Genomic DNA, 20,023 nt, shown 5'->3' with positions numbered 1-20,023 from the left:
CTTTAATTTAAATCAGCAAACTAGTGAAAACTGTGAATGTGATTTCACCAAGTACAACATGTTCCTGGATCAACATTCCAATCAACAAATAAATCAGATTTGCGGGACAAGTTTAAAGTTTATGTCAAGTTTAGGCTCACAACCAGGGTTTAGTGCTTCTACATCAGTGTTATTCACCTATCATTTCCCTCTGATTTTAGGGACAGGTTAATGGTTAGGTTTTGGGGTAGGGATATGGTTTGGACTACATTTTCAGAGAGGAATATTGTTCCAGGAATAACAAAATATGTTGATCCGGGAATATGTACTTACTTGGCAAAATCACGGTGACCAGATCCCCCTAATTCATTCAGATCCATTGTGTTCAGTTCGTTCACTAAACATGATCATTCAGTAGGTTCAGTTAACGAAATTGCGCATAATATATACTCGTGCTATAGACAGTGTTTAAAGTCAGAAAAACAGTCACACGTTTCAAAAGGACGATACTTAAATCCACGGAAAATATGAGTCTGTACATGGAAGTGAACTAGAATGAAAGGATTAATTCAAAAGCACTGATTCATTTGCTTAAATTATTCATTCGATGTGTTCGCTTAAAAGATAAATTCAAAAACGCTTATTTGGATGGAAGTGGGGGAAAAAGTTGTATATGACCTGGCAAACAAGAAAACTTAAAGTCCCCCTGTGGTGAAAATGCAGTTTTTAATGTTGTTTACAGGCTATGTCTATATGGTGTTTTTAATATGCTTTAAGACATGTGCAAATTCATAACTCAACACCATTGCTGAGTATTTTCTCCTTAAAGGGACTATGTGTAGTTTTTTAGGTATTTTATTATCTAAAATCAATATATTTATTCATAAATATGTCCTCAATGGCGTACAAATACCTCTGCCAATTATCTGACTTATCCTCGTAAAAGAACAATTTATTATCTTTATATACATGTGACGGGTAGGTCCACGGAGGCTTCCATGTCGTTCCGCCATTTTGAAAAACTATAATAGCAGAGAGGATCAAAAAGTACTAGGCCAACGCGTTTCCACAATGCGTTTTCGTTCAGAGCCAGCGTCAAGTGACTGAAAGCAGCAGAAACGGAGGAGCAGAGCAGTGAGAGGCGGTAGTCACGGCCCCGGCAAGTTTAAAAGGCTGCATTGCACTGTTATTATTCATACTATAACATTTGTGTTTTCGTTGTGTCAAGTTGCAGTTTGTTTGAAATAAGAAACCTATTTACCCGAAGGAAAACTCGACGAAGTGCTATTAGAAGACATCCTGTCATCGCTTTTTGGTACATAACAGCTACCGTAGATGCAACACGCATTGGAAAAAGCGAGTCGCTGGAGAGCACAATTCGTTTAAATGCAAAATACAATTTCACCGCTAGATGGGAGAAATTTCTACAAAATGTCCCTTTAAAGCTCCAGTGATAAAAGACAGTCTTTCAAAACACGGTTTGAAATAACTGGTGTCTGAATCACAAACTGCATTAACCAAACAGGTCAATGTACCGGCGGGCTTTAGCATATCATTAACAGCGAACTAGCAGGGGAGACTCGTGAGATGCCAGGTTATCCCTGTATATTTTTCTGTTGATAAGAAAAATCGGGTAGATTTATCAGTATGGCGTGTATATTACAGTGTTATGATGAACTATATGCCTTTCTCCACTGATGTTCCGAGTTGTTCAAACAGGTTGCAGATTTTTAGAAGGCAGATTTTTTGTTAATGTAACATTAGCAACACATTATTTCCTGGTTGATAATATAGTCCAGCAAAAAGGCTAATCTTATTAATTACCGTTATGTGTCCGACGTTGTAAAGAGCGAATCCATTGTGCAGCGTTTACCTCAGTAAATTGACCGAGTTAATCTCTGAGAGGGTGTGAGTGAGTGGAGGCGGGGCTCATTAGCATATTCATATATCCGCGTATACTAAATGAGGCAAGGGAGTAGAGTTAAATTCAAGCTATTTTAAGGCATGAACAAATTTTTTTTTACAGGGAAAAAAAATGTTTAAATATGTAATTTTGGTGATCAAAGATGAGTTTTAAGGGATAAGATTATTGACTACAGGCCGGGACTTTATTATTTTTGGTCTATTTTCTTGAAATTGAAAAACTGTAGCCAACTTTTAGGAGTACAGAGCATACCTCAAACTAGTCCACACAGCTAACAGACATGGCCTAAAAGCCATATTAGACTAAAAGCCTCAATCTTTAACATGGACGCTGCAATGGAAAGTGACCATTTTCAGTTGTGTAAGAAACCATTTTTTACCACCATCACAGCTTTCAGCAGAACCACCTTCATTTATAGGCCCTGCTGTTACAAGACAGGTGAATACAGCCTTGTCTACGACAGAGATCATAAATTTTTTAAGTCTACCTTATCTACGAACATGTTCCCCGCTGTATTGTTTAAATATATATGCACCACAGTTAAAGCACTCCAGATGGCAGCCTGTTAGTCCACGCCGCTGTGAAGATAAATGAATGTGGTTTTTCCCCAATAGCTCACTCTGGAGAAAGTAATTGATTTTATTTGAAAAGTGTCCTCTTTTTCTCTTTCTTTCTTTTTTTTTTTCTTGAGGCTGCCTAGCAAAGGATAAATGATTCTTAGCACATGTGTGGTAGAAGTTACAAAGTCTTAATTATTTAGTGTTTGCCACTGTGATAGAAAATCCTTTCATGTACTGAGCTATGAGTGTCTTAGAATATTGACTGAAACGATGAAGAATAATTCCACTCTTTAGGTATTTTTTTGCCTTAATTGTACATTTAACAGTCAGTTGCACCAGAAGCTATTTTTGTTGAAGCAGAAGTCTATGCGTTTCATCTTCATCAGGCAGCAATACTGAAGCGGGTTTCCAGCATCGAGCATATTTAAAGGCTTGAATAAGAGCTTGTGTTGTTTGCGAGCAGCCCTTGGAGACCAACAGCATATTAAACCAAAATGCCAGCGTTGTTTTTTTATTGTCACAAAGGGAGGGAGTGCTCTGTCTCTTTGCTGAGAAGGTTAGAGGGGAAAGGTGGTTCACAAACAGTAACATCTAGTTGGCTCCAGCTTCAAATCCTTTTTGAAAAATGTTGCTTTGGTTTGCAATCAACTGAAAAAAAAAAACATGCTAGCTAGGGCTTTGCGATACATTGAATACAGGCAATTTTATTGCAATATCTTTTCTAAAGGTATAAAATTAGGGAATATTGTGTAGCTATATCCTGATAATGTTCAAAGTTCAGCTTATAAAGACAGTAAGCCATTTCAAAGGTTTATTTTTACAACATGTCAAAACAGCATTTAGCTTTGTGGCTAATCACATGTACTTGTATGTACTTTGTAACAATAGTTATTTTTTATAGAGGGGCAGAAAATCACCTTTTAAAATTTTTGGTGAAATGGAAAAATATTGATATATGCATTTTTAGCCATATCGCCTAGCCCTAGAGACAAACTGGTCTTTTAATCACATTAATATGTATATTGGAACAAATAGAGAGTCATCATCGCCTGGAACACAAGTTAGCCTTTCATGATTTCTCTTGACTTTGAGATGAAGTCTTTTTTTTTTGCATTACTACCCTGAAAGGCATGTTATCGGTTAAATACGACCACTCCTGCGTGTTTTGTTGCCAGAGAAAGAACCTCATTTTGGCCGCAAGAAGTCTCAGAACCTGACATTGGATCTCTTATTGAGGCACTTCCTAACAAACCGATCAACGCCTTCTGCTTGTCACCAGTTGGAAAGGACTTTCCCCAAGCTCGCCCGGCTCAGCAGCCAGGGTTATATTGGCAAGGCATCGCTTGAGTTGGAGTTCAAGATGATATGCAGACTGGTTTCCCATTCTTGTCGTATTGGTACACCAGCATCTTGATGCAGTGTGAGTTGGCTGGTGAGATCCATGGGCTGCTGGTGATAGAGAAGTTGTGACTGGCGTAAAAAGGTGGAGGCTGCTTTCTACATCGGAATAATGCCTTTAGCACCGTGCCGGCCATCCTGCGGAAGCGCTTGCTGATGAAGCAGTACAGGAAGAAGTTGACCCCAGTGTTAAGCAGCGCAAGCATGTTTGCCACATCCGTGACCGAGTGCAGCAATCTGGCCGGGCCAGGCGTGTCTGGCTGTGCCGTGTAAAGGTGGTAAAGAATCATGAGCGTGCGCGGCGCCCACAGAACGGCAAACACTGAGGTGATTGCCAGCAGGATTGCCGTGGTCTTTCCGGTTGAGTAACCTCGAAGACGGAAGCAGCTACGCCGGCAGCGGAGCTTGCGTACGATGATGGCGTTGAGCGAGAAGAAAACCGAGCAGGGGAGGAGGTAAACTGTGGCGCAGTGAACCCAAACCAATACGTGCTGCCCTGCACTGCTGCTACGGCCACCGTTACTCGCTCCCGGGAGTCCGTGCCACAGCTCCGGCCACCAGTAATACGGGATGCTGGAGATCAGGCAGCCGGCGTACACTGTCAAGATCACTTTGCGGGTTCGGGCCGGGTAGGATACGGTGTGGTAGCGCAGCGGATGGCACACAGCGATGTAGCGGTCCACGGTCAGGGGAACCGTGATCCAGATGGAGGTGTGGATGGAGGAGAACTCTAGTACCTGCACGGCTTTGTTGAGCGAGTGAGGCAGAGGCGCGCCGAGAATGAAGTCTTCCAAAAGGAAGTCCACGAACACTATCAACAGCAGGACCAGGATATCGGCCACGGCCAGGGCCAACAGGTAGTTATAGGAAGATTTCTGCCGCCGCAGCACCAGCTGAGAAAGGATGATCACCGTGAGGATGTTTGCTGAGGAGCGTGAGAAGAAATGGACAGAGATGGTGAGAAGAGAGAGGGAGGGGTGGGTGAGAAAGTGATGAAGACAGTCTTGCAGGATAAAAAAATGCTTCTTCATTCAAACTTACGAGTCCAAGAATGAATCATACAATATTGCATTGAAATTGCAGCACCACAAATAGATAGAAAATGTAGGTTTTCCACATCTACTCAACACAATCACAATAATATATGCAAAGCATTTGACTGACACACACATCACGCATACACTTGCCTTAATATGCATGCATTCACATGCACACGTTTACATGCATTTGTGTTCAAATGCAGAAGAATGTGAATAATTCGTTCATGTTCGAACATGCATTTGCATTGCACAGTCAAACACATACATAAACACTCATGCACTGAAACACATGCATGCATTCACCAGCACACTCTCAAAATCACATGCATGCGTGTGTGAAATGAATGTGCATGTGTGTGAACATGTGAATGTGCATGTGTGTGAATGTGCAGGTGTATGAATGAGTGTGCATGTGTGTGAAACTGTGAACGTGAATGTGTATGAATGAGTGTGCAATGAGTGTGCATATGTGTGAACGTGATTGTGCATATGTATGAATGAGTGTGCATGTGTGTGAACATGTGAATGTGCATGTGTATGAATGAGCTAGGATACTGTGTGGTAGCTCCTGTCTTTGCTCCTGACTGCCTCGCTGCCTGCTGTGAGTTTGTTTGCTTCGAGGCTGTAAGCTCTGTCTAAGCCTTGTATTAGCTTCGCATTTCTTTCTGTTTTGAACCATCAATTACTATCATTTCTAGTTGTTAATAACTATTAAATACAGCTTAGACAACATCTCTGATTAACCTGACATCGCTAGCTTCCGTTTTTGTTTGAACAACACGCTAGTAACTCGCTAGCCAGTTAACGCGCCACCCGTGCGCTCAGTTATTTATTTATTTTTCTCTCGCGTGACCGCGCCTCTGAGTTCATAAAAAGCCCAGGTGAGTAAGAATCAGTCAACAAACACGGTGAGTAATGTCTTGTCCTGTCATTGTCACCTTCATGCCACATGTTTAGTATAGCCTTCCCTCTCAGCAATACAGGGTTTATATGTGATAAATGAAAGGAGACAGTCAGTCTGACGTAGAAGATTTCAGAATTAGAGACATGCATCCAAAATTGAATTGAGGATAGTAAGTGTGCTAGAGCTTTAGATACTATTTTGGATGCGCCTAGCATAGTGAACTCTTTACATGATTCGGTTCCGGCTGAATTATTGCCTGTGCAGCAAGGCAAATGGGTGACAGTGAGGGATAGCTCTAGTCACAGATCAAAAAACCACTCTTATGTTCCGATTACCATAACAAATCAATTTGTCCCGCTCAGTGAGACACCCACTGAGAATTCTGTTGATTGTGCCCTGGTAATTGGTGATTCGATCACACGGAACGTGAAAATAGAGACACCATCCACCATAGTCACATGTTTGCTGGGAGCCAGAGCGCCTGACATCAAAGCAAATTTAAAAGTGCTGGCTAATGCTAATCGTAAATTCTCTAAGATTGTTATTCACGTCGGCACTAAATCCACTAATGATATTCGACTCCGCCAGTCGGAGATCACCAAAATTAAGGCGAGACACTACAGGTGAATAGGGTAATTTTTTTAACTAGCAGATATTACCATGAAACTTTGCCAGTTGATTACCTACATTAAGATGAGAAAAAAATGTATTACAAGTTTTCTGTAATTTAATGTTTAAATATGCAAATGAGGCATTATCTAATTAAATGTAAAGCTGTTTAAAAGCTGTTAAAAAAAAAATTCTGTAAAGCTGCTTTGAGACAATGTGTATTGTGAAAAGCGCTATACAAATAAATTTGAATTGAATTGAATTGAATTGAATTAAATATGCGCTAATTTGCATATATTTTAAAAAACGAAATCTGAGAATTGGATAAAAAGCCAGGTTCAAAATTATTTTTTCATTGTGTTCACATATTAGATGGGGGAAAAAATTACAGAGGGATTTATGGATATATACTTTTGTTATCCTGTAAATCAGAATATACTGCCAATAGCCTTAAAAAAATGATTTTGGCCATTTTAATTGGAATAAAATGTTATATAAATCAGGCTGGGAATAATATATTTACAAATCCCTCTGTAAATGTCTTCATATTATAACTAGACTGGAAAGTTTGGTGTATATAGGTGCTACTGAAGTGGAGATTTCGGACTTGGAGTATGAGAGAACAGTCATTTTGAGAAAACGAGCTTTAAAGATTTAGCGTCAGCCAATGAGATTGCACATTTAGAGTAAAATGCCCCCTTTTACTTTCACGATTGGTTGCTGATAAAAAGGAAATGACCATTTTTGGATCCGGCAGTATTGTTCAGGAGAGAGAGCTTTCTAATGGTGTGTGTGATGACAGGGTGGAGATCGCGATCACGGAGCAGATGATTTATAACGACAACTTTTGATGAATTTATGAGAAATCTACAGACGCAAACAGACAAAGTGTAGTAAAATAAAGACCTAAATGTGTATTTCTGACTTTTTTTCACCACAAGTCTGAAAGAAGACATGTTATTTGAAGACAAATATCCCAAAATCTCAAAATTGACTGGTGAAAAAAAAAACGATGTTTTTGCCTGCCTTGTCTCGCCTTAATATTAAAGAGGTGTTTGAACTCGCAAGTACGATGTCAGGCACTGTAATTTGTTCTGGCCCCCTTCCTGTTCGCCGGAGTGATGAGATAGTTAGTAGATTGTGTTCACTCAATGGCTGGCTGTCTAAGTGGTGACCGCAAAATAATATAGAATAATAAATAATTTATCAATAATCTTCCTAATCAGTTTCATCATCTCAGCATCCTAGATAGCTTAAAAGAACTTGATATTGCTACGGAAACTTTTAACTCTCTCTTTTCCAGCTCTTTAGACACAGTTGCTCCGTTGCACTTCAAGAAGATTAAAGAAAATAGTCCAACGCCTTGGTACAATGAGCACACCCGGGTCATTAAGAGAACAGCCAGAAAAATGGAGCGCAACTGGAAGAAAACAAAACTAGAGGTATTTCAGATTTCATGGAAGGAGAGCTCAATTGCTTACAGAGAGGCTTTAAAAGCTGCTAGATCTGCTTATTTTTCAACCCTATTAGAAGAAAATAAACATAATCCTAGGTATTTATTAGAAAAAGTAGCTAAACTAACGAAAAAGAAAGCTTCAAGCCCAGAAGTTTCCAAGAAACACAGCAGTAATGACTTTATGAACCTCTTCACTTATAAGATTGATAATATTAGGGACAAAATTATAACTATGCAACCGTCTACTACAGTATCGCATCAGGGAGTGCATTGTAGTCTCCCTGAGGAAAAAAAATATTCATTTGTTGCTATAGGAGAGGAAGAATTTTGCAAACTTGTTAATTCATCTAAATCTACAACGTGTATGTTAGACCCTATACCGACTAAGCTACTGAAAGAGATGCTTCCAGATGTCATAGATCCTCTTCTTAATATCATTAATTTGTCTTTGTCTCTAGGATACGTACAAAAAACCTTTAAGCTGGCTATGATTAAACCGCTTGTTAAAAAACTGCAACTTGATCATACAAAATTAGTCAATTACAGGCCGATCTCAAATCTACCTTTTCTGTCAAAGATATTAGAAAAAGCAGTATAATCACAACTGTGTTCCTTTCTTGAAAGAAATGATATCTGCGAGGATTTTCAGTACGGATTTAGACCGTATCATAGTACTGAGACTGCTCTCATTAGAGTCACAAATGATTTGCTCTTATTATCCGATCGTGGTTGTATCTGTGTTACTTGATCTTAGTGCTGCATTTGACACCAATGACCACAACATCCTTTTAAATAGACTAGAAAACTATGTTGGCATTAGTGGAATTGCATTAGCGTGGTTTAAATCATACTTATCTGACCGTTATCCGTTTGTAGAAGTAAATGAAGAGATGTCTTATAGATCAAAAGTTCAGTATGGCATACCACAAGGCTCAGTACTAGGACCGCTGCTGTTCACTCTGTACATGCTACCTTTAGGAAATATCATTAGGAAACATGGAATTAGCTTTCACTGTTATGCTGATGATACTCAGCTGTATATTTCTTTAAAACCTAACGAAACGTACCAATTCACAAAATTAACGGAATGCATAGTTGATATAAAAAATTGGATGACTAGTAATTTCCTACTACTAAATTCTGAAAAAAACAGAGATTCCAATTATTGGACAAAAAACTTCCACACGTAATAACCTAGAATACTGTCAAACACTTGATAGCTGCTCTGTTAAGTCTTCGTCATCAGTAGGGCTGTAATCTCCCAGTCGACTAGTCGATTTATTGGTCGATACGTTCTGGCTTGACTAAAATTCTGATTGGTCGACTTTTTGCCGCGTTCATTTCATTACATTAATTCCATCACTAATTGCTATTGGGGGTGTTTTCAGAGCACCCCTGTTTCACAGGTAACAGTCTTTTTAGAACAGCCCCCTTTTTTCACTTTTTTGGATTAGCCCAACCCACTGGAGACAGATTGAAGAAAGAACTAAGGCATTGGTCTGCATCATCCATGGTGGTTTGCTGAATTTAGCGTTTAATTTACTGTCAGAGTAATCTAACATGTCAAAGACATCGGGAGTTTGGCAGTATTTTATGAAAATAGAAAATAGAAAAAAAGTCGAAGGCAAAGTTTGCATATCACAGCTCGACATCAAACATGGCAGATCACCTAAAACGGTAAGCTAACTTGTCTGCGTTTAGTTGTCCCGTCTGTTTTGAGTTGCTATATGAATGAACATCAGAATTGGCATAAAACGTTGAAATATGCCAATTAGTAATAATCGTTTTATAAGTTAATTGCAGGCGCACCCGCACGCAACGACGGTAGCATCCCCCAGACACACTCATACCACGCTGGAAACATTTTTGGTTCACTTTGATTATTGTGACCAGTTATTTCTAGTATTATTTATTGGATTTGGGCACTTTATTATTATTATTTTTATTTTTTGGGGGGCCTAATGCACAATTGCGCTGTGCCCACCGTTTGTATTTGTTTTGAGCCTATGCTTTAATTTTCAGTTATGCACTTTATTTCGTTTCTGCTCTCGTCTTGATCTGGTTTGATTAATAAATATTCTTTTTTTTATTAAAGTGGACGTGCCTTGTGTGTTTAAGAGTAAAAGCTTTAAATTAATAGTCTATTCGTGTCTCAGCCACAAAGCTCCTATGTTCAGCCTCGCTCTGTACGAGGACATGCACAGAGCGGCTGAAATGATAGTGTCTGTCAGTCATCATAACATTATGACAAAAACAATTGTCTAAATTATGTTGCATATTCCTCCACAGTTCTTGTGCTGATATATCTAGTTGACATAATACTATTTTCAGAAATCATAGGCTATATTGCGCAGGTGCACGTGATACAACGCTGTCAGAGCCGACAGACTCGAGTATGTCATTTCAGTGCAAAATAATTAGGTCAAAAAACGATTTAATATACTGCAAATAGCCTACAAGTTTATTGTAATAAATATATAAATATATGTTTATTTATAATTCATTTAGGCGGACAAGGCTACCAGGTACTGCGCAGCTATTAATACTGCAGTAGCCACCGTTCAACGTAAAGAGGGCAGCACTGTTATTCTACACTGCTCTGTGCATCCTTGTAAAAACGGTCGGATGGTTTCCGGGCTCTATGAAGCCAGTCCCTCAAAAATACGCAATGGGTTCAGATTGGTTAGCTGGCCCAGTGTGTTGTGATTCGCTATCCGCCTAGCCTTACCTTTACCGGTAGTTTGTGCTTTGGTGTATTATAAACAATGGCGTCAATCGGACCCAGAGAATGCTAGTGAAGATGATCGAGCAGAACCTGTTCAAGAACGGCTGTTAAACGACGTTTCAGAAAGGTTTGTTTTTTGTTGTTGTTTTTGTCTCATTACTTTTTAGATACGCTGTAATTAAATTGTACTTATTATTATAGTATTACAAAAAATAAGCTTCATATTCATAAACAAGAATTTAATATAATCGTTCTAACAAATTATACTAACGTTACAGTCCTCAAAGGGATTTTTTTCAAGGGAAAGTGATCTATAGTGATCGTTACTGGCTGTATGGCACCATTAATTTTGTATTTTTTGAACGATTGTAGCCAAATATATGTCGCCAGAACTATTAACCCAAAACGAACACTAAACATTGGCTTTAACGTTACTACAGTAAGTTAGCCAAATCAAACACAGAACCATGTTTAGCATGCCTGTAGATAAACAAGCATGTAGATAAAGAAAACATACAAGCTTTAATCAAAGTGTCATGTTTCAATGTGTTTAAGTTCTGTTTTGTGATCTGGTTTCTCCCTGTCATTGTGATTTTGGTTTAGTCCTGTTAGTTTTTCCCGCTCCTCGTTTGTGTTCAGTTTCTTCACCTGTGTTCACTTAATTATCCCATTAGTCCCAGTTCTTTTAAGCCCTGTGTTTTCCCTCAGTGTTGGTTGGTCGTCGTCCTTGTATGGTTGTGTGTTCCCTGAAGTTCCTGGAGTTTGTTATTTCGTTCCTGTATGTTTATAGAAGTTTATTTTGTAAATAAATCGGCTATTTTTGGATGTCCTCTTGTCCTCGTCTTCAGCTACCTGCAACAACCTGACACAAAGAATAATTTACACTAATTCCAAGTTCGCTGTTGAGATTTAAAAAAAAGTTTGTAATGTTAGTTATGAAAGAGCATTTAACAAGCTGGTTTGCAGAGCTAAACAGCGTTGTCATTTGTTTACTTCCTTGCTGCAACGTACAATTAACAATACGAACTATTACAGGAAAACACATCGACGAAAAATAAATCATACTTACAGGTTGTGGCCCGTAAACAAAAGCTTCTGTTCTTAAAGTTGGAACTGCTCCATCTTTCAGCACAAGCTGATGTGTGAATCCTGCATTGAGCTCGCGAAGATTGTGGAAGCTTTCCTCCGTAAAATGTGCAGCACAGAGAGCGAGATTTGGGTAATAATTATGAGAGACCGAGTTAAAAATAAATTTTAACCATTGATCCCTAACTCCCGCGACCCTAGGAAGGCTGAACAAAGTGGACCTGCAATCCGGATGAAAATAACAGCGTTTCGATGGCATTGCGGCAACAACAGACTACTATACCACAACAACTCGTCTCCAAAGCAATATAAAATGGCCTCGCCCCCTTATTTAGTATTCTCGGAGGAGGGGTTTATTGGGGTTAGTGATGTCAGCAACCCTGGAGGAATGTTGTGTAGTCCCTACTAGTCGTTTGCTGTAGTCCTTATAAATTGATTTCTTTAAAAGCAAATATCTCCCTTTGCTTTGAACTTTGAGCGTTGTAACTTTTCAGATGTTGTTTATGCTCAAACAGCAACATTACACACTAACTAAAGTTAGAAAAGTGAAATCGAGTTTTACCAACCCTTTAAAAGCGCTATACAAATGAGGATGACATGAGTGTGCATGTGTGTGAACGTGAATGAATGAGTGTGCATGTGTGTGAACATGAATGTGCATGTGTGTGAATGTGTATGAATGAGTGTGCATGTGTGTGAATGAGTGAGTGTACATGTGTGTGAACGTGAATGTGCATGTGTGTGTGAATGAGCATGTGTATGAATGAGTGTGCATGTGTGTGAATGTGCATATGTGTGAATTTGTGTGTCAATACATGCCTGTGCATATATTGACACACACTCAGTCACACATATGCATATTGACACACATGCACATTCACATTCACACATATGCACACTCATTCAAACACATGCACATTCATTTCACACACATGCTAATTTAGTTCCCACACTCTCATTCATACATGCACATACATATTCACGTTCACACACACTCATTCATACTCATACACATGCACATTCAGATGTTGATACACGTCCACAAACATTCATACACGTGCGACATGTCTGTACAAACACATTCACATCTCAAATACTTAAGAGATCTTGACCTTCTGAGACTTTGTCATTTAATTCGTCCCTCTTCTTCCTGTCTGCCTCTTTTCCTCCACAGCTTTCACCTCTGTCTCATTGTGACCTTCAATAAAACCTGAACAAGCAGCAGCAACATGTGCACAATTACATCCAAACGCTGGTGCTTATGCAATGCTCTGCGTCCAGGTCACAATGACCCAGGAAAAAGACCCAAGGATACACAGACCCCCAAGCATCCACCCCTCCTCTTCTAACCCTTTCACTGCTCTGCTTCCATCCAAACCTGTATTGTTTGTTGGTCATGCTAAGGCAGAGTGAGATGTGCGGGTATAAGAAATGACCAGCGATTGCCGTGACCTCTCACTGTGATGAAAAGAACGTGCACACAAAAGTGCTGCCTTTGTTCAAGCCAAACAATTTAACACAGCGTGAGGATAAAGCCTCTTTACAATAGACCTCAGGAAACATTCTGGTGTTAACCTAAAAAGAAATTTGCAGCAAATTTCCTACCTGTCCCCCTACTGTAGCCAATGGGCTGCCAATGGGCAGGAAGCATATAGTGGATGAAAAACTTCAAAGTGTTTTGCACCCGTGGTGTGTCTCTGTCTGCCTGACAGTCATTCGGGCTGCTAATAAAGATGGAATTGGATTACATATGCCAGTCAGGAGTCTGGAGAATCGCACTTCACAGTTCCAGAACATCAGCTGATTACAAATTACAAAGACTCCAGCTTCAAACTCACACATTTTTGCATAAGCACCTGCAATCTCAGGCACACAAGCAACCTTTTCAAGATGTATAGAAATATGGAGGGACAGACAGAGATGGGTTTGATCGACACATAGTCTGTTCATAATCAAGTTTGAAGAAAAGTTATTTTTTACCTTTTCAGGAAAAAAGCAAATCAAACTATGTATCTCTCTCACAGTTGAACTCGTATACACAATGCAGTCCTTAGAGCACTGTTCTCAGAGGAAAATTGTATTGCCTATTTAGATGATTAAAGTGTTTTTAGATTCATTTAAGTATATGTGTGGTTAGAGGATAGCATTAGCATAATACACATTATTTTTGCAGAAACAGTATTAAGCTAGAATGCAATTTTTTCAAATTCAGCATGACTATTATTAAAGTCATTTAAACCCATTAACATGTCTCACCTATAGATGTGGATTAAACCCCATCCTCTACTCCTTCATTATGGCAAATCCATGAGATCCTTCGTTAATTTGTATTTTATCGATTACAAATGACTTAATAAATAAAAAAACTCATCTCCTCTTGTGTTTACAGCCAAGTTAAATGACGCACAAATGTGATACTGAATGCTAATTTGCTTTAAATCTCCCTTGTGCCCATGGACGCATTTTGGGAAGCATACGATGTTGCGTTCTTTGAATATACAGTTTCATTACAATTTGTTATAACCCTCTAACATTACATTACATTTCCCATTGGTTTACAGACAGACGTGAACAGTGCTTGGGAAACTTGATTGGAAAAACTTTTTCGTGCACATTTCGGAAACCTCCGTAGAGAGCGGATGCAATCCCGTGTATGCCAAGTTCAGAATAGGGCTGTGTTTGAAATCATCCCCTATATCCTCATTCATTATTCCCTACATTACTCCACTAATATCATTCACTTGAAGTGAATGTGGGGTTGAAAACAATTGAGTGAATTCAGACACTGAGTGCGCTGGAAGGACTGCTACTGCCACTCCAGTAGTAATGGAAAGATTTATCTTGAACTCTGTCATGGAAACTATGTAGAAACCTTAATTAATTTAATAAACAATTAAAAAGGAATCTATATACCTGTATGATATTACGCTGGACCCACATTGGACCAGCGGTTTGGAAAATGGATGGATGATTCAGATGCGGGCGCCATCTTCTGGTCGGAAGCGGGAATTAATTCGACCTTCACAGTGCATTATGGGTATTGTCTAACAGTTGAGCGTGCATCGCTTGTACACTCGTTATTGCGGTGCATTGTGGGATTGAATGAGTGCACAAGATAACGTCAAACACTATAGAATAACACAAGACACTATTGTTTTGAATGGGGAAAAGTGTAACGCTCAATATGGCGGAACAAGTCCCGCCTTCAAAATAAGAGCCAATCACGTCACTGCAGCTGCCGTTAGAAGCTCAGCTACCAATGCGCATTAGCTTGATCCAGCCTGAAAAATTTTGTTTCACTTGTCATGATTCGAGTGAAACAAAATGTATTTATTAGTCTTTAATATATATTATTTTTGTCAAATGTTTTGAATTCTGACTCATCTATATGGTCCATGTATTCCAGGCTACATAATTTTTTATATCTAATGTATAGCGAGGGCCCAGCATTGAGCTATAAAATGAATATGGATTTGAATTAAATGAGTCATAATTGAGTTGGTTTGAGTTGTGGAAATATGAGCACACTTGAGGGCTCTTCTGAAACGTGGGATCTTTTATAAAGAGAAAATCCTGAGATTCAAGAGACATGTCTCCTCCTGATGGCATTGCTTTCTAAAGAAACAATAGAGATCTCATTTTAGATTTGTCTTTCTTTTCTACAAGCTACACAAAACAAGCTTTCCAGTGTCAAACTCACTATTTTTTGTGGATCACTAACAGGATAATGAAGGTTATTTTTGTGTCTATGTTCAGTGACAACAGCCTGAACTGTATTATAACAGAAATTAAATTCTGTTTGATTACTTCAACTCGCTATTTATTGTTTTTTGTCATAGTAATGGATATTATCTGTGAAACTGAATGACTCACTTCTCTCTCATGTGCATCTAATTATGTAGTTTTTTTAAAATTCAGTATCAGTTTAAGCTGTGTTTTTTTTTCCCTAGTCTTAAACGTTTAATGGTGAGTGTTCATTTAATTCTGATAGTTCATTTCAGTGAGTCTTTAAGTTATCAGACTGAATCTGTATGTCCTTGACTGTGTGGATCAGTTTGTCTTGCAGATGTCGTGTCTATTCAAGTGTCACTAAGACTTCAGTCAAAAATAAAACCCAGATTCACCAAATCCCACTCTCAACTCCAGTTTTACTTCCCTTATCCGCTTTATTCTTCCTTTATACTCCACTGTCCCTTGTACTTTTGTTTGTGGTTTTCGCTTTCTCTGGATTAATCTCTCCAGATGCTCCGCTGAGATGTACTTTATTTAGACAAACAAAAGGGATGCACTGCGCCCTGGAGGACGTAAATTTCCTGTCATTTCCATTTAGTTGGTCAACATGGTAAGCATATTGATTTCACTTGACTCCAGTCTTTATGCAGGTCTCTGCAGGGCCCAGAACAGGAGCAACCAATTTTGATGGCTCAGTTTGGTTTGAATTCATACGTGTTTGTGTCAGAATGGAAAACTAGTGTATTGCTTACACTACATACTTGATTCTGCATGCTTTTCTTTCATAAAGTAGTATATAGTCCACAGTATTTGGCAGACATTTTATAATGTTGTCACATAACCTTGCGATGTTGGGGGTTTCATTCAACAAGTGACATCTTACAACTGTTTTTTTTTTTTTTGCATTGTAAAATTGTCTAAACTTTTGTCAGTTCAAGTAGATAATGAGTCTGTAATAATGCAACTGTGCAAAATATGCAAATACTGCAAAAACTCAAAAACTTTACAATCTCATTTGTTTTTCCTGGCTACCAATGTGGCCCAAGCTTTTTCGTCGACCGGATCACAAGTGGACGACACTGAATACAGGTGTAAATGGGGTCTAAAACTTTTTGAGCTTGTCCACTTTCGACCACTTCCAGAGATGAAAACGCATTCAACCGGATTGCTTTTGTAGTGTTGATGCTCATGTGGTTGAATGCGTTCAAACAGCCACAAAAGATGCCTACTCTCCACAATTGACCTAATGAGGAAACATTATGGAAAGCGCACTAGACAAACGGGATTTAAACTTTGTCAGCTAAAGACCCAAGTTTGGTTTAAAGATGAAAAATATACCAATCATAATGTTCTCTCAACATTCCTGATTTCTAAGAGACACTCACAGTGTTCGGCTGGTCTTTTGGATATCGGAGCAGAAACGAAAACTGCTCCCGGCAAGTTCATATGCAAACTACGCAAACTTATTTCGTCCATTAGATCAAAAGATCTGAAAAAAAAAAAACATACATTTACCCGTCCATAGATCCTCACCTCGAAGAGATCAGGACAGAAGTGGTTGAAAGTGGACAAAATAGACGGATTAAAACACCAGGTGTAAACAGGAATGTGTCTTTCTCGTCTACTTGCGATCCGATCGATCAAAACGCATCTTTACACCAGGTGTAAACAGGTCCTTAGATTACATTGAGAGCAAATTGAGACTTTTGATAAAGTCTCCTGCTTCTCAGATGTTTCTCCTATGAATGAGATCCCAGTAATCTCACATGAATCTCTAAGAGTTTCAGAAAAGATCTTAATGTTGTCTCAAACCAATCAGATTTAACAAGATAAAGTCTGCAATGAACTTTTCCCTCTGGGTTCAGCAACTCTCAGGTTTCCAGACTTTCTGATGGTCCTGACCCGAACACACAAAAAAAGCTCACAAGCACTTTCCTCACCGAGGCGGTGAGCTCTCAGAGAGCCCCGGATCGTTTACCTAAATTGAAAATCATTGGCTCCACCTCTTAAGTGGCAAATAACACCACCAGAGTAATGTAGAGCCGGCAAGAGGATCGTTACTCTGGATCTGTGACCTTCCAGCAGATGCAGTATAGTCATTCTCTGGATAAAAACCCTTCATCTTCAATAGAAATCACCAAAACACATAAATCAAACAGTCCTTCAGTTCAAAAAGGCAATGAAATAAGACCAACCGCTTCCAATTAGAGACCTTTATGAGCTTAACCTCCAGCGATCAATCGACCAGGCATGAGCTCATCTGAACACACTCGTATTTCTGTGGTTTCTACTGTTTCAGGTGTATACAGCACAATCATAAAATGTTCTTCAAATTTCATTAAACTAAATTACAGGTTCCTCCAAGTTGTCACTCAGTTCACAGCCATGCAGTTGAACTTGAAGTTATTTGAAGGAAATTTTTTTTTTTTTTTTAAGCAACATGAGCATGTGGCAGTTGGCATATGTCTAATTTAAATAGCTTCTACAAAGACTGACACCTGAACGTTGCCGAACTGTCTTTGACGTCAATGGCTCCTCTTTTTTAAAAGCCTACTTTTTTGCTGCTCTAAATATGCGCAATTAATTGCACATTATCATTTGCATTTAGCATATTTTATGTTTCAGAACAGACATGCAACCCACTGCTATACTTCATAGTTGTGTTAAACTACAATATTTTTTTAATAATTTGTACGTTATTTTACAATTAACTGGTGATCTACATGAAATATTTGCATTTTTAAAAAATCATAAGGACAGAATTGCAAAAGCAAAAAGGGGATTAAAAATGATACATTTACAGCGTCTAAAAATACACTTTCCTTCAGACATTATTTTAAAATGTTTCATGTATATTCCTCGTTACATAAATGTTATTTGTTACTTCTGTAAAAACAACCTCACTCTTCACCTTCTTTCTCTTTAATCACACCTGTTTTAGTCAACCTCTCTCTCTCTCCACTCTCTTCCCATCCGTTCTCTGTGTTTTCTCACTTTCTGTGCACAATGCCTTTGAGAGGTTTCTCTTCTTCACCTCTATCTACCCAAAATCACTGCCAGGTGTGATGACTTTCACACAGTGTTGTATAAAGACTCTAATCTTGTCTCATCACGCTTCTTGTTTGTCCCACAAACCCGCTTCAGAGTCGGAAATTCAAGCCGCTATTTAGCAGTCGAGCAACAGGAAGACTGACTGCCTCCGAAAGCAAATGAAAATATTTGTGTAAACTGCTCAAGCTGAGTGCTTCGCTCAAGGGCACAGTGATTTATCTCCATCTGACAAAGAAATCATTCCGCTGAAACTGTGCCACACGCCACCCGACCTGAGATAGAAGCTTTGATTAAATATGCAGCACACCTGCAAATAATACTAATTGTCATACATAGGCAATCAACCTCCAATTGTGTAGGGACAAAATGCAATTTTAGTGTCCAAGAGGGTGAATATTAAACGCCGGAGGCCAATTATTAATATGACGACTACTCAAGATGTCTGATGCATCATCTGTCTTGCTCCCCAGGTCATTCCAGTTAGAGCCGGATCTAATTTCATCATCTGTGTAATAACAGGTATTTCTTGCTGATTTATGATTACAAGCCCATGGAAATGATGTGAGACTGTATTCTGTCCTGTCACACAGATGACCTTTGGAAACACTGTTTTCCCACAGTTCTGATGCCAGTTGCGCCTTACAAGGTTACAGACAATTTCGTCAAGGATGTTACTAATCAAGATTAAGTGGGACCATAGACAACATTTTAAGAATCTGCTTAAAAAACAGCTCGGCCACAATTGTGAATATTTATCAAAAAAGACAAAAGCATGCATAAACATACATTGTGCACTAAGCAATCAAGATTTTAAGAATCTGCATGAAAAACTGTATTGATAGATTACAAATGTGAATATCGGAGGCAAAGCATTTCTCTCACCCCGATGCAGTTCACAATTACATCCAGTCATGCATAAAGCCATGCATTAAATAATAAGAATTTGATGAAGTATTGATCGCCCACAAATGTGAATATTGGGGACGACGCACTCCTCTCACACCATGCACTTCATAAATACATGCATGAAAACATACATTGTGCACTAATAATCTTTCTTGCGTCTTTCTTACCCGGCAGGCCGAGGCACAGCAATGAACTGTAGTAAATGATGGGAAACTGTCCGAGAGGGCAACCGCGAGGACTCAGAGAACTGGAGTTGGTGGACAGTACAGTGAAGATGTGGCTGTGCTCCATGGCCTCTCTGCCCTCCTTCTTTAAGCTCTAGAGAGGAGCCGAACCACAGCCGGACCGCAGGACACGCAGAGGGAGAGTCGGCTGGCACGTGTGAGAGTCAGAGAACGACTGCGAGTGTGTGTGCATGGAAGAGAGACGCAGACGATGAGAGGCGATGAAGTCGGCGATGTGATGGGAAGAGAGGCAGTGATGTGAGGAAGAGAGTGTGTGTGTGTGAGGAGAGGTGGAGGAGAGAGAGAGAGAGGAGGGGGGTGTTGAGAGCTGGTGAGAATGAAATCTGGGGAGGCATGAACACGAAAAGGGTGAAAATAAGTGGCGAGAAAGGAAGGGGGTGTGAAGGAGAAGAACATTGGAAGAGCGAG

General features: G+C 39.3%; 1 protein-coding gene across 2 annotated transcripts; it reads right to left on the bottom strand.

Annotated features, from left to right (window-relative positions):
* Positions 1 to 3,818: 3,818 nt before the first annotated feature.
* gpr139 (G protein-coupled receptor 139) lies at positions 3,819 to 19,737 on the bottom strand. Of its 2 annotated transcripts, XM_077202543.1 has the most exons (3): positions 19,538 to 19,670; positions 18,325 to 18,327; positions 3,819 to 4,786 (listed from the first exon to the last, which is right to left on the bottom strand). In XM_077202543.1, exons 1-3 carry the CDS (start codon positions 19,659 to 19,661, stop codon positions 3,819 to 3,821), a joined length of 1,095 nt encoding a protein of 364 aa, XP_077058658.1. In that variant the 5' UTR covers positions 19,662 to 19,670. The 2 variants fall into 2 exon arrangements, with proteins under 2 accessions (XP_077058658.1, XP_077058657.1); XM_077202542.1 differs by lacking the exon at positions 18,325 to 18,327 and having other exon boundaries at positions 19,538 to 19,737.
* Between the last annotated feature and the right edge of the window lie 286 nt (positions 19,738 to 20,023).

This window comes from Siphateles boraxobius, unplaced genomic scaffold, assembly GCF_051911475.1.
Source record: "Siphateles boraxobius isolate OS27281-9 unplaced genomic scaffold, OSU_SipBor_1 49, whole genome shotgun sequence".
NCBI classification, from domain to species: Eukaryota; Metazoa; Chordata; class Actinopteri; order Cypriniformes; family Leuciscidae; genus Siphateles; species Siphateles boraxobius.
Note: the sequence above shows the minus strand (reverse complement) of the source record. Positions and strands in the feature narration are given on the sequence as shown.